Source organism: Larus michahellis, chromosome W (assembly GCF_964199755.1).
Source record: "Larus michahellis chromosome W, bLarMic1.1, whole genome shotgun sequence".
NCBI classification, from domain to species: domain Eukaryota; kingdom Metazoa; phylum Chordata; class Aves; order Charadriiformes; family Laridae; genus Larus; species Larus michahellis.
In genome coordinates this window covers 15,692,827-15,710,589 of record NC_133929.1, presented here as the reverse complement: position 1 = coordinate 15,710,589, position 17,763 = coordinate 15,692,827, and the positions used below count along the sequence as shown (strand labels likewise).

The 17,763-nt window shown below is 41.5% G+C and overlaps 1 protein-coding gene across 2 annotated transcripts in view; it reads right to left on the bottom strand.

Moving 5' to 3' along the window:
- Nucleotides 1-421: 421 nt before the first annotated feature.
- LOC141735451 (sorting nexin-2-like) overlaps nucleotides 422-17,763 on the bottom strand; it is a 112,691-nt gene continuing 95,349 nt past the window's right edge. The window contains exons 13-15 of one of the 2 annotated variants that reach the window (XM_074568264.1): nucleotides 16,617-16,721; nucleotides 16,338-16,394; nucleotides 14,891-14,950 (exon numbers count right to left, since the gene is read on the bottom strand). In XM_074568264.1, coding sequence (XP_074424365.1) covers nucleotides 16,380-16,394; nucleotides 16,617-16,721 — 120 coding nt within the window. In that variant the 3' untranslated portion in view covers nucleotides 14,891-14,950; nucleotides 16,338-16,379. Of the gene's footprint in view, nucleotides 545-14,890; nucleotides 14,951-16,337; nucleotides 16,395-16,616; nucleotides 16,722-17,763 lie in introns of those variants that run through there. The other variant, XM_074568262.1, reaches the window with a different exon arrangement.

The following is a 17,763-nucleotide window of genomic DNA, read 5'->3' as shown; positions in this document are numbered from 1 at the left end:
GCACAATCTCTTGTTTAATTTATTCAAGGCCTGTCATTGCTCAGGACCCCACATAAACTCATTTTTCTTTCGAGTCACTTCATAGAGAGGTTTCACAATCTGACTATAACCTGGAATATGCACTCTCCAGAAACCCACAACCCCTAAGAAGGCTTGTGTTTCCTCTTTGTTAGTAGGTGGGGACATAGCTGCTGTTTTGTAAATCACATCCATTGGGATCTGGTGATGCCCATCTTGCCATTTTATCCCCAAGAACTGGATGTCTCATGCACTCCCTTGACCCTACCTCTTTTTACAGCAAAACCTGCTTTCAGAAGAATCTTGATTATTTTCTTACCTTTCTTGAAAACTTCTTCTGCTGTGTTTCCCCACACAATGATGTCATCACTGTATTGCAGGTGTTCTGGAGCTCCACCCTTCTCCAGTGCAGTCTGGATCAGTCCATGGCAAATAGTAGGGCTGTGTTTCCACCCCTGGGGCAGTTGATTCCAGGTGTACTGGACACCCCTCCAGGTGAACGCAAACTGTGGCCTGCACTCCGCTGCTAAAGGAATAGAGAAAAAAGCATTAGCAATGTCAGTTGTAGCATAGCATTTGGCTGCCTTTGACTCCAGTTCATACTGGAGTTCTAGCATGTCTGGCACAGCAGCACTCAGTGGTGGTGTGACTTCGTTCAGGCCACGATAGTCTACTGTTAATCTCCAGTCTCCGTCAGACTTCTGCACTGGCCATCTAGGGCTGTTAAAGGGTGAGTGAGTCTTGCTGATCACTCCTTGGGTCTCCAGCCAAGAAATCAGGTTCTGGATGGGAATCAGGGTGTCTCGGTTGGTGCGATACTGTCATCAGTGCACTGTGGCAGTAGCAATTTGCACCTGCTGTTCTTTAACCCTCAGCAGTCCCACCACAGAAGGGTCATCTGAAAGGCCAGGTAAGGTAGACAGCTGTGTAATGTCCTCAGTCTCTACAGCTGCTATACCAAAAGCCCACCAATACCCTTTCAGGTCTTTGAAATACCCTCTCTTGAGGAAGTCTATGCCAAGGATGCACAGAGCATCTGGGCCAGTCACAATTGGGTGCTTCTCCCATTTATTCCCAGTTAGGCTCACTTTGGCCTCCAATGCAGTCAGTTCTTGAGACCCACCTGTCACTCCAGAAAGTCACGGATTCTGTCCCTTTATGATTCCATGGCAATAGGGTACACTGTGCACCAGTGTCCACCAGGGCTTTATACTTTTGTGGCTCTAATGTGCCAGGCCATCGAATCCACAGAGTCCAATGAGTACCTACATGGATTGGAGCTTCGCTTACCATGGACTGGAGCAGCCACCCTCCTGCAGGAATTCTTTCTTTCAACTGCTTTACCTTGCAACTCAAGCACTCGTGCCTGTAGGGCTGGAGTAGATTTTTCATCCCACTTACTCATGTCCTCTCCGTAATTGCAGAGGCAAAGGCACAGGAAATCTCGGAGCAGGTCCTGTTTCCCTTGAGTTGATTTCATAGGAGGGCGTTTTTTCTTAATGACTTCGACATGTGTCTGTTCAGGGGAAGAGTGGGATTCTTTCCCCTTCTCAGTCAGTTTTTCAAGCAGTTGATGAAAAAGTTCATCATGTTTCTCCTTTTGCTCGGCTATTGTCTTAGTAATTTTCTCCATTGTCTCAGCCATGGTCTTAGTTTGCTCAGTCATTGTCTTGGTTTGCTCAGCCATTGTTTCCATGGCTGCCAAAGTAAGGGTACAAGAGAGACTGCCTTCATACTGTTACACATTATTAGCTACCTCATTTACAGTATCAGCATCAGATCCTCCCCAAACCATTGTTGGCAATGTGTGGGAATACTTTGATGGTGCACTCTGCACAAACTTTCTCAACAAAGATCCTTTGCATGGCATTTCATCAGGGTCTACATTCACTCGCCAGTCACCATAAATCACCTCTCGCACAGCCAGTTCCTTCAGGTACTTAATACCTTTTTCCATGCTGGTCCATTTGCTTGGACAGCATTCAATATCATCCTTAAAGGGATACCTGCCCTTCACAGCTGATAGCAGTGCCTCCAGAGACTGAGGACGTCTGCCTTTCTCCCAATGGCTTTATCAATCCCTCCATCTGTGGCCAGGTTTCCCAACTGCCTAGCTTCTCTACCATCTAGGTCTATGGTATCAGCTCCATTGTCCCAGCATCGGTGCAACCAGGAGATAAGTGTCTCCCCTTCATGACGACTAAAGTTCTTCCTCATATTTCGCAAATCCTTCATAGAGAAGGATTTAATTACTATCTCTGGATCTGAGTCCTCCTCCTGCATTAATGCTGCCTGAGAAGGACCCTCTCCTCTTTTGCAGGACCTTTTCCTTTGTCTACATGAGAAGGACCCTCTCCTGGATCTTTGTCAGAGGAACCCTCTCCTATGGTGTCTGGCTTGGACTGGTCTTTGTCGTCAGAGGCAGGGGAACAAGCTGACTTTCTTTTCTACTTCCTGGTCACCGGGACAACTTGTGCTGGTTCTGGCGGAGTTTGGGTAGCAGCAGTGCTCGTTGTCGGAGCAGCCGGAGCAGTGACAGTGCTCCTCGTTGTGGCTGGGGCTGGTGATACAGGTGTTGGTGGCGGGGGGCAGGCGGCGGAGTAACTTTGACCACAGGCTGCTGAGTGACTGTTGCCGGGATGGGCTGGGGCGTGGCTTGTGCCGGTGTTGGTGCCGTGGCTTTTGCCGTGGCTTTTGCCGGGGCCGGTGGGGGGCAGCCGATGCCGCTCAGGCTGGTGTCGTGGCCGGTGGCGTTGTTTGTGTCTGTGTTGTTGCTTTGTCAGTAGTTTGAGTTGTTTGTGTTTCTTCTGTGGCTTTTGGTGGGGGGGTCGTCTGAATTTCTGCTGTCTTTGATTTCGGCCATGGGGTTTGAGTAGCAATATCACGTCACATAATACTCACTCCTGCACTGATATTTAACAATAAACCACCCCTGCAACACATTCAGGAAAACCGACAACAAAATCACGTATGAATGAAAGTAACATTCACTCTCTAAACAGCCCAAAGGTTTCTCATCCCCTAATTCTGTTAGTGTCACTTTGGCATAATCATCAAAGGGCAAAGTAAACTTTTACCAGGTAAGACCAAAAGTGTAATTAGTAAAAGAATCCATCACGTGATACCCGAGATATGCAGGTAGAACTGTTATCCAAGCAATTATATTATGCATCTGAAGGCCAATCCACACCAACATAGCACGCTTAACCTACTGCATCCGAACACAAAGAAGAAATAAACCATGCAATATATATTTGGCCAGTTAAACACCACTGCATCAATTAACTTCATACAAAGCTCTCTAGAGGCACGATATAAGATTTCGTGTAAGAATGACATGATGTGAACTGTCTGGTCTCCCTGAGCAAACTGGAATTCAAACTATTCAGGCAATCTATCAGAGCTCTGGTCAAGCTCTGTTCGCTCCCCACTTTGGGTGCCAATAAATCTGTCGTGGTTTTGGCCAAATTGGCCAATGGCTAGCCACAGATGCTCTCCCCCCACCTCTCGCACACGGAGAGGAGGAGGAAAGATAAAGAGATTTACAAGTTTAGAAGAAACTAAACTACTTTAATGGAATATAAATAATAAAATAAAAAGGAAAATAATTAAATAGATACAGTATTTACAAAATCATATTAAGCTCCCAGGATGACGTCACCAGCAGGCACTGGGGAAGTCCCAGGCTGGACTCAGCAACGGATGGGAACTGGATTCCAGAGCTGGAGTCAGGAACCCACGGATTGGGATCAAAGGCAGATGAACAGGCAGGGTCCTCCTCGGACGTTGGCCACTGAAGAAAAGAGACCCTGACCCTTTGATCCCTCAGCTTTTATACTGAGCATGGGGCAGATGGGATGGAATACCCCTGTTGGTCAGTTTTGGGTCACCTGTCCTGTCCACTCCTCCCCGCAGGTGGGACCCCTCTATGCTTTTTCATTTCTGACCCTCCAATGGGGCAAATAACTAAATTAGCTGACCTTGGTTGTTATAGCAATAAGTATAAGCAAGAGCCTCTCCGCATACCATTCCTTGGCACAAACTGTAAACATTGGTCTTATCACTCTGAATGAACCATTTTAGACACAACATGCTGTTAATTTCAGAGTGTTAGAAGAGGCCTAGCTAAGAAGTAAAATTACTGAAAGAAAAGTTGATTCTGTTTTACCTCAAACCAGGACATGTCCGGATATTAATAACCATAAAACACACACAAATGCTTTCTATGCAACTGTAGTGAATGTTTATTAATATTTTTTAAAATTAATTTCAGTACATACTCCAAGATCTATGAGAAAATTGTATTTTTCTCATCTAAAATTTCCTTTGTTTTTCAAAAATATTACATTAAACCTCACTTCTGTCTTTGAACAGGCTGAATTTATTTTAACACCTTTTGGGAATATATAAATATCTTTAACATGAACCTAATGCCCATTTATTTTATAGTGTTAGACTTGTCAGCAAGACCATTTTAAGTCAATGGAATTGCATCAGCAATAAATGGATATGGGCCTTTTGGTCTCCATATATTTTTCAGTCATTGAGAGCTTACCCACAACTTTCTGCTTTTAGCAAGGTAGGTATATGGTGAACATTCAGGAAATCAAGAAATATTTTAGGGAGCTCTTTATTTTCTAAAATGACTGCCTGTAATAAAAAAGGGACACAAAAAGCAGAAGGTTTTTTTCCTATTTAAACTATCTCACACCTTTATTCAAACTACCAAAACACTTCTCACTTGCAGCACTGTTCAAGTCTTCTCTAGGTTTTTTGTATTTATTCTGTAATGCTTAATTTCAATAGGAAAACCAGAATTCTTAATGCATCACATTCACCCCAGGCTACTACTTTCTTGGACTTTAGGAAATATTTTCACTTGCCATCACCAGTGACAAGCTAGATGCCTCTCAAGCAGAGATGTCTGATTCCGAAACTAAGTTTCACACTCATTTGTGAATAAAATTCTGTTTATATAAAACATAAAATAAAGCAGCTACAGCTCAGTGCTTTCACATTCACCTTCCAAAAGGTTCCTGTCTGGCACATCAGTGGACAAAAGTAAGTATCCACTTTGCACAATTTTCTTAATGCATGCCTTAGTACATGTTAACAACGTAAACTGCTTGGCTTGACAGATCAGCTTACAATGTACTCCTTACGTCTACGCTGTGAACCCTAATGACAAAGCTCTGACAAAAGAACTGCTGGCTAGACCTGCCACATTTTTCCATAGCATAGGCATAATGGCTGGACTCCATTCTCCTTTCTTTTTTCACTGATGATTTACAATTTTAAGTAAATTAATTAGCAGTACAGTTATTTAAAAATATATAGCAAGTAAATGAGATGCTTAGGCTCACCTTCATCATGAAAGAATGACTTTTAAAGAAAACAATAAATCTCCAACAGTTTTATAGAAGCAGACCAAAAATAATTGTACATCTTCAATTTTAGCATAAGGCAAACAAAACAGTTATAAATTCAACCAATGTCTCATCTGAAGGATTAAGCCCCCATTTATACATTCTGATAACACATTTATATCTATGTAGACTTTAGAGTACAGTACTTTACAGACAAATGAAAGCCACAAGCTCTTCCCTAAAGAGCTTTCCTTCATAAAGGTCTGATCCTGAGTGAACTTCAAATTCATAATTAAATGTTTAAACAAAACTACTTGCACAAGTAAATCTCAGATCTGAATTCAGAGTCTACATTTCTTCAACAACAGTTGAGGTCTTCACTAACAAGTTAAAAAAAGCAAGAACAGGGAAAAATGAGCTTTTGAACTGTTCTGTTATGGATTTTAATGACTATATCAACTCTTGCAGAAGAAACAGTAAGGTCTGAGATGTTGGCAAGTTTTTAGCCTTTCAGTTCACCTCTATATGAAGATGCTGTATCATTTGCATTCTGTAAAATCAGCACTTTGCTGCTGAAAAATTCATCTTGCTCTGCATTCAAGTTATGCATAGAAGGAGGGGTGAAGAGAGTTGCAAATTCAGAGGGTGTGTGAATTGTATAACGATGTACGTGATTTGCTCAAACAAAACCATCTTACTAACAGTATGCAAAAAGTTGTATAAAGATGTTTAAAGGCATCTAATACTCATGTGCAACTTCATACTTACACTTCTTGACAGCTTCTTCCAAAAGTTCATTTGCCTGTTGAGGCTGATGAACAGAATAGTGATTGTCAGGGAAGAAGAGAAGGATACATCGCTGTATAAAAGGAATAGTCCCGACAGTGCTATTTGTTGCTACTTCCACTCAATTCAGGTTAATATCTCATTATATGTTTTTCAATTTTTTTTCATAATTGCTATACATCTCATCAGTCCAAAACCTGCTAACCAGCTATAAAGTCTGCCCTGATTTTATCATTTTTTCACAAAAGGATTGTCGTGATTTAACCCCAGCTGGCAGCTAGGGCCACACAGTCGCTCGTGCAGTTCTTCCCCCTTCTCCCAGAAGGGCAGGGAGAAGAGGGAGAAGACAGGAAAGGGAAAGGAAAAAACCTCATGGGTTGAAATAAAGACAGTTTAATAGGAAAATAACAATAACAATGACACAAGCCACTCTCACCACTCCCCGAGCAGCGATCACAAGTACCTGCCTCCCCAGCTGACCCCATTTATATACTGAGCATGATGTCTATGGTATGGAATATTCCACTGGCCATTCCATCATTCTGTCTAGGCAACTTTTCAGCTTCTATGGGAACCTGAGAAAAGTCCTTGAAAAATATAAACAACACCTTGCAACAACTAAAACAATATGCATGCATTATTGACATTCCTTTCATACCACATCTGAAACACAGCAACCAGTAGAAAGAAAATTAACTCTGCCCCAGCTGAAACCAGGACAAGGATATAAGAAAATAGCAATTGTTTCTGCATCTTACTCCAAGCAGTTTGTTAACTGTCACTAAATCTACTTTGGCAATCAATAAATTTGTAGAATTTGCAAAGAAGCAAAATCAATTTTGCACTGCACTGTATTTTGGACCCTGCCTCTGCTGGTATGGAATTGTGTCATTTCCAGAATTTCATGAGAGGAGATATGTGTTATGAAAATTCCCTTCCCTAACTATTATATCAACCAGTCTTTATAGTATGAAAGTGTATTGACTTTGTTAATATATATTAGTTCACTGTAATGACGTAGACGGCCTGGCCCTGGAAATAAGGACTTTGCTTCTTGGAAGCTTAGAGCTGTCCATGAAGGATAAAGGATACCCCTGGACAACCAAGATAATGCCAGCATCCTAGCCCCTCTAACATGTCTTTGAAACCCTCACAGCGTCATCTGGCATCACAGATAAGTAACTATAGCAAGACTGACTCCAGGGACTTTTGGATTAACAGACAAGCAGCAAGAATGCTGCAGAAATATAGTTGCTTTACAAAATTTTACTATGATTAGTAATTGGTAGTGTGGATGTTAGTGATTAGTCAAATCATGTTGTACCTGAATGCTTGAAGGGTATAAGAACCCTGTGTAAAACCACATTCGGGGTTCCCCAATTTGGCTGGGACACCTTAGTGCGTGAATAAAAGAATTAGTCTTATAATTTGATATTTTGCATTCTAGCCTCTCTCTCCTTGGTCAACACAGGCCAGTTGCAATTTTTTGTAACATATGAGTGCATTGAACAAAGAAGGATTTTGCAATTAATGTAATGTGATGTGATATACATGTTAAGGAATTAAAAATTATTAAATGAATGTAAAAAAAGTTAAATTAAGTTAAATTTGTTATTAAATTAATATTAAATTTAAAAATATTAATTGATATAAAATAAATAAAGGTAAAATTTAATTACACTATAATTAAGGGTCAAATTATCTTCTTGCTTGACTTCATTGGCTTCAATGGAGAAGGGCCAGCACATAATTCAGCCTTTTAATATACATAGAAGAAACTGAAGGAAAAGAGAAAAAAGTTGTAAATAACAAAAGAACAGCCACGCTGTATTACTTAGCCTGTCTAGACACATTTCCTGTATCTGGTAGTGTCCCAAAGTTGATGTCTAGAGAAAAATATAAGTATTCTCAACTTTGTATTTCTTTAAATCATTCAAAAAGTACTCTTAAATCAGAAAGGAATGCAATCATTATTGGTTTAATTTACTTGTATGTATTGGGTTTACACAGCAAGCTTCTGGTAGCGGGAACAGCTGCAGGTATGGCTTTTGTGAGAAGAGACAAGGGACTGCCCCCATGTTGGACAATTTCAGCCAGCTGTGTAATGGACGCACTGCTGCCCAAAGCTGAACTAATGAACACTGCTGGTGGTGCTTCTGTGATAACATATTTAAGAAAGTGTAAATAAACACTGTGCAGCAGCTGTGAGGCAGAGGAGTGAGAAAAATGTGAGAGAAAAAACCCTGCAGATCACAAGGTCAGTGAAGGAGGAGGAGGAGGAGGAGGTCCTCCAGGCACTGGAGCTGAGATTCCTCTGCAGCCCGTGGTGAAGACCAAGGTGAAGCGGGTTGTCCCCACGCAGCCCATGGAGGACCACAGTCGAGCAGATATCTGCACTGCAGGATGTAGAGGACCCCATGCCGCAGCAGGTGGATGTGCCCTGAAAGAAGCTGCAGACTGTGGAGAGCCCATGCAAGAGCAAGTTTTCTGGCAGGAACTATGATCCCATGGGGGACCCACGCTGGAGCAGTCTGTTCCTGAATGACTATACCTCATGGAAAAGGATTTATGCTGGAGTAGTTCTTGAAGAACTGCAGCCTGTAGGAAGGACTCACGTGGAAGTTCGTGAAGGACTGCCTCCCATGGGAGAGACCCCATGCTGGATCAGGCGAACAGTGGGAGGAGGAAGGAGCATCAGAGACAAAGTGTTATGAACTGACCGCAACCCCCATTCCCCATCCCACCTGCTCTGCTAGGGGCAGGGGGGAGGATGTAGAAGAGTCATGAGTGAAGTTGAGCCTGGGAAGAAGTGAGGGGTGGGGGGAAGGTGTTTTTAGTTTTGCTTATATTTCTCACTATCCTCCTCTGTTATTAATTGACAATAAATTAAATTAATCTTCCCCAAGTCTAGTCTGTTTTTTCTTGTCACAGTAATTGGTAAGTTATCTCCCTGTCCTTATTTCAACCCATGAGCTTTTTCATCATATTTTCTCCCCCTGTCCTATTGAGGAGAGGGAGTGAGAGTAGCAGCTTGATGGGCACCTTGCGGCCAGTCAAAGTTAACCCACCACAATTTAACAACCCATATCATGAAAAATTTTTAATTTCTGACTAAAAACTTTAAGAAATGCATATTTTGCAAAGTCTATAAACTTTAAATAGTTGAGCATAAAAGGAACCAGGAGGTCCAGTCTCTAAATCACTGCATATCATTTGTGATATAATATTCCTGAAATAGTATTTGTTCACGTTAATATATGACATTGCCTTGTAAACATTACTACCTGCTATGTTCTGTGATCAGAAAATTACAGCAATTCCTTTTTTTTCCTACTTCATCAGTTTCATAAAATCATGTTCCTTAGGAATGTCATGGATTAGTTGCACATGTTCTTTCAGTGACATCCAAAATGCTTAATTTTTTATCATCTTTTCTCCTTCAGCAAGTAAAACAATGTCACAAAACTGCAAAGGGACTTGTTCTGCCTTAACCTTAACTAGATGCCATCATGCAGTGGAAAACAGTGCTAAAATATCACATGATAATGCTCTCCAAGAAGGGAGACATATAAACAGCATAATGATTTCCCAGTTTTTCCTTTTTAGAAAATTGTCACTAAAGCCAGGGTAAATGGTGACATATTGTCACAGAGGACACTGTGAATTTGAACACTAGCATTCTAGTTAGGTCCAAACCTACTCATCAGCCAATTATAACAGTAACATCTTGCTTAAAACTTGAACAAGACCACTTTGTTAACCTTAGGAGATCACGCCACAGGAATGCATTGTTATTACAGATTTTTATTATTATTGCTTTTAATAAAACATTTAAAACTTATTTCTTATAATAATCTATCATACTTTCTCTGTGTTGCTGGAACACCCATTACTGAGGGAGAAATGAAAATAGAGAGCTAAGTTATAAGGCTTTTAAGAGTCCTTACAGCCTTTTCTGCTCCTCACACCACCCCACCAGTGAGTAGGCTGGGGGTGCACAAAAAGTTGGGAGGAGACACAGCTGGGACAGCTGACCCCAACTAACCAAAGGAATATTACATGCCATATGATGTCATGCTCAGTATATAAAGCTGAGGGAAGAAGAAGGAAGTAGGGGACATTCGGAGTTATGGTGTTTGTCTTCCCAAGTAACCTTTATGCGTGATGGAGCCCTGCTTTCCTGGAGATGGCTGAACACCTGGGAAGTGCTGAATGAATTCCTTGCTTTGCTTTGCTTGCATGTGCAGCTTTTCCTTTACTTATTAAACTGTCTTTATCTCAACCCACATGTTTTCCTTATTTTTCCGATTCTTCGAAGAACCAGTATTAATCCCAATACTAATATAAGATATACAAGAATTATACTCAGCCAATTATATCAGTAGGAAGCTGTGCACTCCCAGCAGTGGACAGTAAATGTCGGACACTGCGAGTGCAATGGCTTTGGGAGGAAGGGAAGGCCTCAGGGGTCCAGCACCGGGGCAAGGAGTTCTCTGGACTGCTGCCATCAAGGGAGAGAGAAACTACACAGCAAACTTTCTAATTTATATAAAATGTGACATTCATGGTATGAAATAATCCTGTTGGCCAGCCTGGGTCAAATGCCCAGGCCTCACTCCTCCTCATCCCTGCACGTGGCAAGGCTTGGAAACACTGAGACCTTGAATCCCACATAGCCTAGCTGGCTATAAAGTAAATATTTTCACAAATTCAGACACTAGAGTCTTCTAAAAGAGGAGTTTTCCCCAGCATTAGAAGAGAAATTAGTCCTGTGTCACTCAACCCAGGACAATATATCATTAAGGAGACCCACCCATATTAGGGAGGAATCAAAATCTAATGTGCTAGGCTGAAGTCCCTACCAAACACAGGGGTTACTGTTTATTAACATAAACCATAAACAAATCAAACTTAGAGATTACCAAGTTTATTACACAGTAACAAACTCAAATGTTATAGTATACACAGGGATTTCTTTAGTTTTAGATACAATTGGAATAAATCTTGTGACCATCTAACTTGTGGGATCTGTGATTTTCCCATGTCTGTTATTTCCTGCAGCATGTTGAAAGAGAAATGTATGTAGCAACTTTGTCAAATACAATTTGACATTCCCAGAACAGAGGCCTTGAAAAGAAATGGCTTTTAGTGCTTTTGTTGCAAAGAGAAATAAACAAGACTAATTTTTGTATCACAGATATATTTCTTTTTGTTTAGGGGCTAATCTCAAGCCTTTTTTGTTGCTTCAGTATTTCTTATTGCTTTCTGTAAAATTTGCATTCATTGATAATATTGGTTTACTCTGACTTTTATACTAAGCTCTGACCTAATTGCTCTCAATTAATTGGTTCCACTCTTTGATAGCATATTTATCAGATTGGGAAAGACGGATTTAATGGTGCTTGCTGGAAACAAGTCTTTTAATTGGAAACACAGGAGCATTTATCTCGCTTCATGCTCTAGCAGTTAAGGTCAAATTGGAAAAGCATTTTCCCCCAATTGTTGTCTCCTTATTAGATTTACAAATCAAGACAAAACAAATGACAATGTGTCCTGGTTTGAGGTAACACAGAAACAATTTTCTTTTCAGTAATTTTACTTTTCAGTTAAGCCCCTTCTAACTAACTGAACTCTCTGAAATTAACAGCATATTTTTCACACAGTGTTGGCTTCTAGCAGAGATAAGGTCTGATGTTTATAGTTAATACTAAGGAATGGTATGCAGAGAAGCTCCTGCTTATACTTATTGCTATAACAATCAAGGTCAGCTAAGTTATGCACCAACTTGGAGGGTCGGAAGCAGAAAAGTTCAAGGACCAGCAGGAGGAAGAAACTTCCCCCAAAGCCTGAGGTGCCCTTGCAGAACCACTTCACAGCTCCGTAGAGTGAAGAGGAAAGACCCATCACATCAGGAGAGATGCTGGAGCTAAGTAAGGCAACCCGATCTGCTCCCTGTATAACAACCAGCACAACTAAGAAAAGGCAATGGGTGATAGTAGTAAGCAACTCTCTTCTGAGAGGTACTGAGACACCCATTTGCCGAACTGATGCACTCTCTAGAGAGTTGTGCTGCTTACCAGGGGCTCGTATCAGGGATGTCACTGAGAGACTACCAAGCCTCATATAGTCCTCTGACTATTATGCACTACTGCTGTTTCACGTGGACACCAGCCTGACGAATGTCAAGAGCCCTGGGAGCGGCAGTCAGGGACTCTGGGGCGCAGGGATCTTTTTCATCAGTCTTCCCAGTCAAAGGGAAGGGGGTGGATAGGGCCAATTGAATCTGGCAAATCAACAAATGGCTACAGGACTGGTGCCACAGCCAGGGATTTGGCTTCTTAGACCATGGGACTTGCTTTGAGAAACCTGGTCTACTGGAGCCTGATGGGGTCCATCTGTCAGAGAAGAGGAAGAGAATCTTTGGTCAGAGGCTTGCCAACCTCGTGAAGAGGTGTCCTGGTTTGAGGTAAAACAGAACCAATTTTCTGTTCAGTAATTTTACTTTTTAGCTGGGCCTCATCTAACTGACTAAACTCTGAAATTAACAGCATATTGTTCAGACACTGTTCACTCTCAGAGTGATAAGACCTGATTATACCAAGGAATGGTATGCACAGAGGCTCTTGCCTATACTTATTGCTATAACAACCAAGGTCAGCTAACTTTCCTATTTGCCCCATTAGAGGGTCAGAAGCAGAGAAGTGTAGAGGGGTCCCACCTGCAGGAAGGAGCAGACAGGACAGGTGACCTAAAACTGACCAACAGGGTATTCCATCCCATATGCATCATGCTCAGTATAAAAGCTAAGGGATCAAAAGGTCAAGTCTCTTTCTTCAATGGCCGATGTCTGAGGAGGACCCTGTCTGTTCGTCTGCCTTTGATCCTGATCTGAGCATTCCGGACTCCAGATATGGAATTCAGTTCCTGTCCATCGCTGACTCCAGTCTGGGACTTTCCCTGTGTCTGCTGGTGACTCAATCGTCATCCTGGGAGCTGGATACAGTTTTGTATATATTGTATCTATTTCATTATTTTCTTTCTATTTTTTTATTAATATTTCATTAAAGTAGTTTAGTTCCTTCTAAACTCGTAAATCTCTCTATCTCTCTGTCCTGGTTTGGGGTGGAGCAGAACAAAGCAAACTTTCTGTTCAGTGAGAGAGGCTCTTGCTCACACTTGTTGCTGTGGCAACCAGGGTCAGCTGACTTGGTTGTTTACCCTGTGGAGGGGTTGCACCTGTGGGGAGGAGGGGACAGGACAGGTGACCCAAAACTGAACAATAGGTATTCCATCTCATCTGCCATGCTCGATATAAAACTGAGGGATCAAAGGGGTCAGGTTGGCTCTTCTTCAATGGCTGGTTTCTTCTTCAACAGCTCTCTTTGTTCAATGACTGAGGTCTGAGGAGGACCCTGTCAGTTCTTCTACCTTCGATCCTCATCAGTTTGTTCCAGAATCCAGTTCCCACTTATCACTGAGTCCAGTCTGGAACTTTCCCAGTGCCTGCCGGTGACATCTCCCTGGGAGTTTGATCTGGTTTTGTATATATTTGTATATATTGTATCTTTTTCATTATTTCCTTTTTATTTTATTTTTAATATTTCATTAAAGTAGTTTAGTTTTTTCTAAATTCATAAATCTCTTTATCTCTCTTTTTCCTCTCCTTGGAGCGAGAGGTGGGGGAGAGCATCTGTCATCTTGTCATTGACCAACCCGGCCTAAAACTGTGACAGGTTTATTGGTGCCCAACGTAGGGCACAAGCTTCCAGCTTGCTCAGGGAATGTTGTTCCTAAGTGAAATGTTATATCATGCCTTTAGAGAGCTTTGTTTTAAGTTAATAGATACAATGTTGCTTAACCTGCTGAATATATTACATGTTTTACTTGCTCTTTGTATTTGTATGCAGTGGTTTAAACGTGCTATTTTTGTATGGTTTGGCATTCAGGTGTATAATATGATTACCTGGATAATGGATGTTCCTGCATATCTTGGGCATCATGTGATGGATTCTATTGCTAATTACACTTTTGGTTTCATCTGGGAAAGGTTTATCTCGCCCTTTTATACTTATGTCAAATACCTAGGAGATGGAAAGCTTTTTGACTGCTTGGTTAGAAAATGAATGTTACTTTCAAAAGATTGTGATTTTGTTGCTGGTTTTCCTGAATGTGCTTCAGGGGTGGTTTTGTGTTAAAAATCGGTGCAGGAGTGGGTATTGTGTGACATGTGCAGCTGCTACTCAAATCCCACAGGCCAATTCACAGCCAGCACAGACACAAACAACTCCCCAAGCTACCCCACCACACACAGGCCAGGCCTCTGCCCCTGCCTGTACCGGTGGAAGCTGCGGTACCGGCCCCAGTGGCATCGGCCATGCCAGCCACCCCCCCACCAGTTCAGGCCACGCTCCAGCCCATCCTGGCACCAATCACTCAGCAGCATGTGGTAAAAGTTACTCCGTCGCCTGCACTGACACCAGTTACTCCAGCCTCAACAACAAGAACCACTGCTACACAAACACCAACAGAATTGGCACAAGTTGCCCTGGTGACCAGGAAGCAGAAAACAAGATCAGCTTGTTCCCCTTCCCCTTCCAACAAAGACCAGCTCAAGCCAGACAGCATGGGAGAGAGTTCTTCTGACGAAGATGAAGGAAAGGGTCCTTCTAAAGCAGATCCAGGAGAAGGTCCTTCTCAAATAGATCCAAGAGAGGGTCCTTCTCGAGCAGCGTCAACTCAGGATGAGGACTCAGATGTAGAGATAATCGTTAAATCCTTCTCTGTGAATGATTTGCAAAATATGAGGAGGGACTTTAGTCGTCATGAAGGGGAGACACTTATCTCCTGGTTGCTCTGATGCTAGGACAATGGAGTTGATTCCATAGATTTAGACAGTACAAAGGCTAGGCACTTGGGAAACCTGGACAAAGATGGAGGGATTGATAAAGTGATTGGGAAGAAGAGAAACACTCTCAGTCTCTGGAGGCAACTGCTATCAGCTGTAAAGGGCAAGTATCCCTTTAAGGATGATATTGAATGCTGTCCAAGCAAACAGTCCAGCATGGAAAAAGGTATCAAGTATCTGAGGGAACTGGCTGTGCGAGAGATGATTTATGGTGACTGGCAAGTGAATGTAGACCCTGATGAAATGCCATGCAAACAATCTTTGTTGAGAAAGTTTGTGCAGAGTGCACCATCAAAGTATTCCCACACATTGTCAACAATGGTCTGGGGAGGATCTGATGCTGATGCACCAACTGTAAATGAAGTGGCTAACAAGGTGCAACAGTATGAAGGCAGTCTCTCTTGTCCCCTTACTTTGGCAGCCGTGGAAAAAATGACTGAGAAAATAGAGGAAATCACCAACACAATAGCCAAGGAAAATGAGGAAATAGCTAAGAAAATGATAAGCTGTTTGAAAAACCATTTGAAAAACTGTTTGAAAAACCATCTGAGATGGGGAAAGAATCCCACTCTTCCCCTGAACAGACTCATATCTCAGTCATTAAGAAAAAACACCCTCCTACAAAACCAATTCAAGGGAAACAGTACCTGCTCTGAGATTTCCTGTGCCTTTGCCTCTGCAATTACGGAGAGGATATGGATAAATGGGATCAAAAATGTACCACAGTCCTACAAGAAAGACTGCTTGAGCTGCAAGGTAATGCAGATAGAAGAAAGAATTCTTCCTGGAGGATGGCTGCTCCAGTCCACTGTAAGCAGTTCTCCAGTCCTTGCAGGAACTCATCTTCTAATTGTAGATGTTGTCCTCAAAATTAGAGGGGCCTTGCCTCCAGCCAGGAGGAGGAGAGGGACAACAGAGTTTATTGGACTGTGTGGATTTGATGGTCTGGCACATTAGAGCCACAAAAGTATAAAGCCCTGGTGGACAGTGTACCCTATTGCCATGGAATCATAAAGGGACAGAATCTTTTGCTATTTCTGGAGTGACAGGTGGGTCTCAAGAACTGACTGCATTGGAGGCCAAAGTGAGCCTAACTGGGAATAAATGGGAGAAGCACCCAATTGTGACTGGCCCAGATGCTCTGTGCATCCTTAACATAGACTACCTCAAGAGAGGGTATTTCAAAGACCTGAAAGGGTATTGGTGGGCTTTTGGTATAGCAGCTGTAGAGACTGCAGATATTACACAGCTGTCTACCTTACCTGGCCTTTCAGATGAACCTTCTGTGGTAGGACTGATGAGGGTTAAAGAACAGCAGCCTATGCCAGCATCAGAAAGAAAAAAAAAACAGTTCAGATTTCTAGCTGCTAAAGTCTTGCTAAGTGAACACAAATCATTGCTGTTAAGTACACAACTCATTTCCCACATCTAGTACTGCATAACAGTAAAACACAGCACTTAATACCTGCAGTATGCTTTGGATACTACAGCTCTGAAAAGGTATGCTGCTTTTGCTTTCACACTGATGAGAGGAGACTCACCTGCAAGTACAACTCCAAGCCTTGCCATTGCTGCTCCAAGACCTTTGGGACCCTTTTCCTTACATGCCTTGAAGGGATGTCTGGAGTTCCTACGAACTTCTTGAGCTGCAAACAAAGAAACAGAAAGAAACCCAGAGAAAACCAAAATATAATAGTGTCCCTTTAAGGTAAACACATTTAAGTTAGAAATGAGACAGTTATCTGAAACCATCTGTCTATAACACTGACCTAATGCTTATTTGACATCCTGTAGTCTCTATTTTCCTCAAGTCTAAAAGATGGCTTCATTATTCAGTAATGAATTCTTTTTCCAAAAGTGCGGTAAGTTAATACAATTTAGAGTATAGAGTAATTGTTCTAAAATTATAAACATAATTATAAATTATAATTATAAATAACCTGCAAAACAAGACATAGAACTTAGTATTTTTGCAGATTTGACTGCAATAGCCATAATACTGTCACCTTCATTTTGGTACTAAAAAAAGAACGACCAATATATTTAAATGTAAGGAAAAAAGAAATATAAAAAGGAAATAGGGAATAAATATAAACATACAGTAGTATCTTTAGCTATTTTTACAGGCAGAAATATTTTTATTCTTTCTAAAAACTTCTCCACATGAAAATAATAAAAAAACTGTTGAGATTTGAAACAATACTGTAATGTGAAGAGTGCAGAGCCTGAAAAGCCTAGCTTGCCCATTCATAACCAGGCCAAATTAGAAGGGCCTATGCAAAGTATGAAAACAAGGTCAACAGCAGTGGATGTTTTCTGTCAAAGGAGTAACTTGTACTCCCAATATATCATACAAGGTTTGAAAAGATTTTAAAACTTTTTTATTACAGCCAGATTGCACAGGAAATGGGGTTTAGATTTTTCTACAACTAGAATGTAGGAAAAGGTGAACACAGAAAGGCGACCAATTCAGCCATGATCTTGGAAACTGCTTTGTTAAAAAAAATCAAAATGAATCAAAACATTAATTGGTATTCTGATGAATGAAAAATCTCTTATCTCATATAAGGTATGGAGTCCTTCCTGCATACATGTTAGTGTGGTATGTTCTTATCAGGCAAATGGAACAATCTCTCCTTTACTCTCTATTCCAGTTTTCTACCAAGTTTGTTCCCAACAGAAGTTACT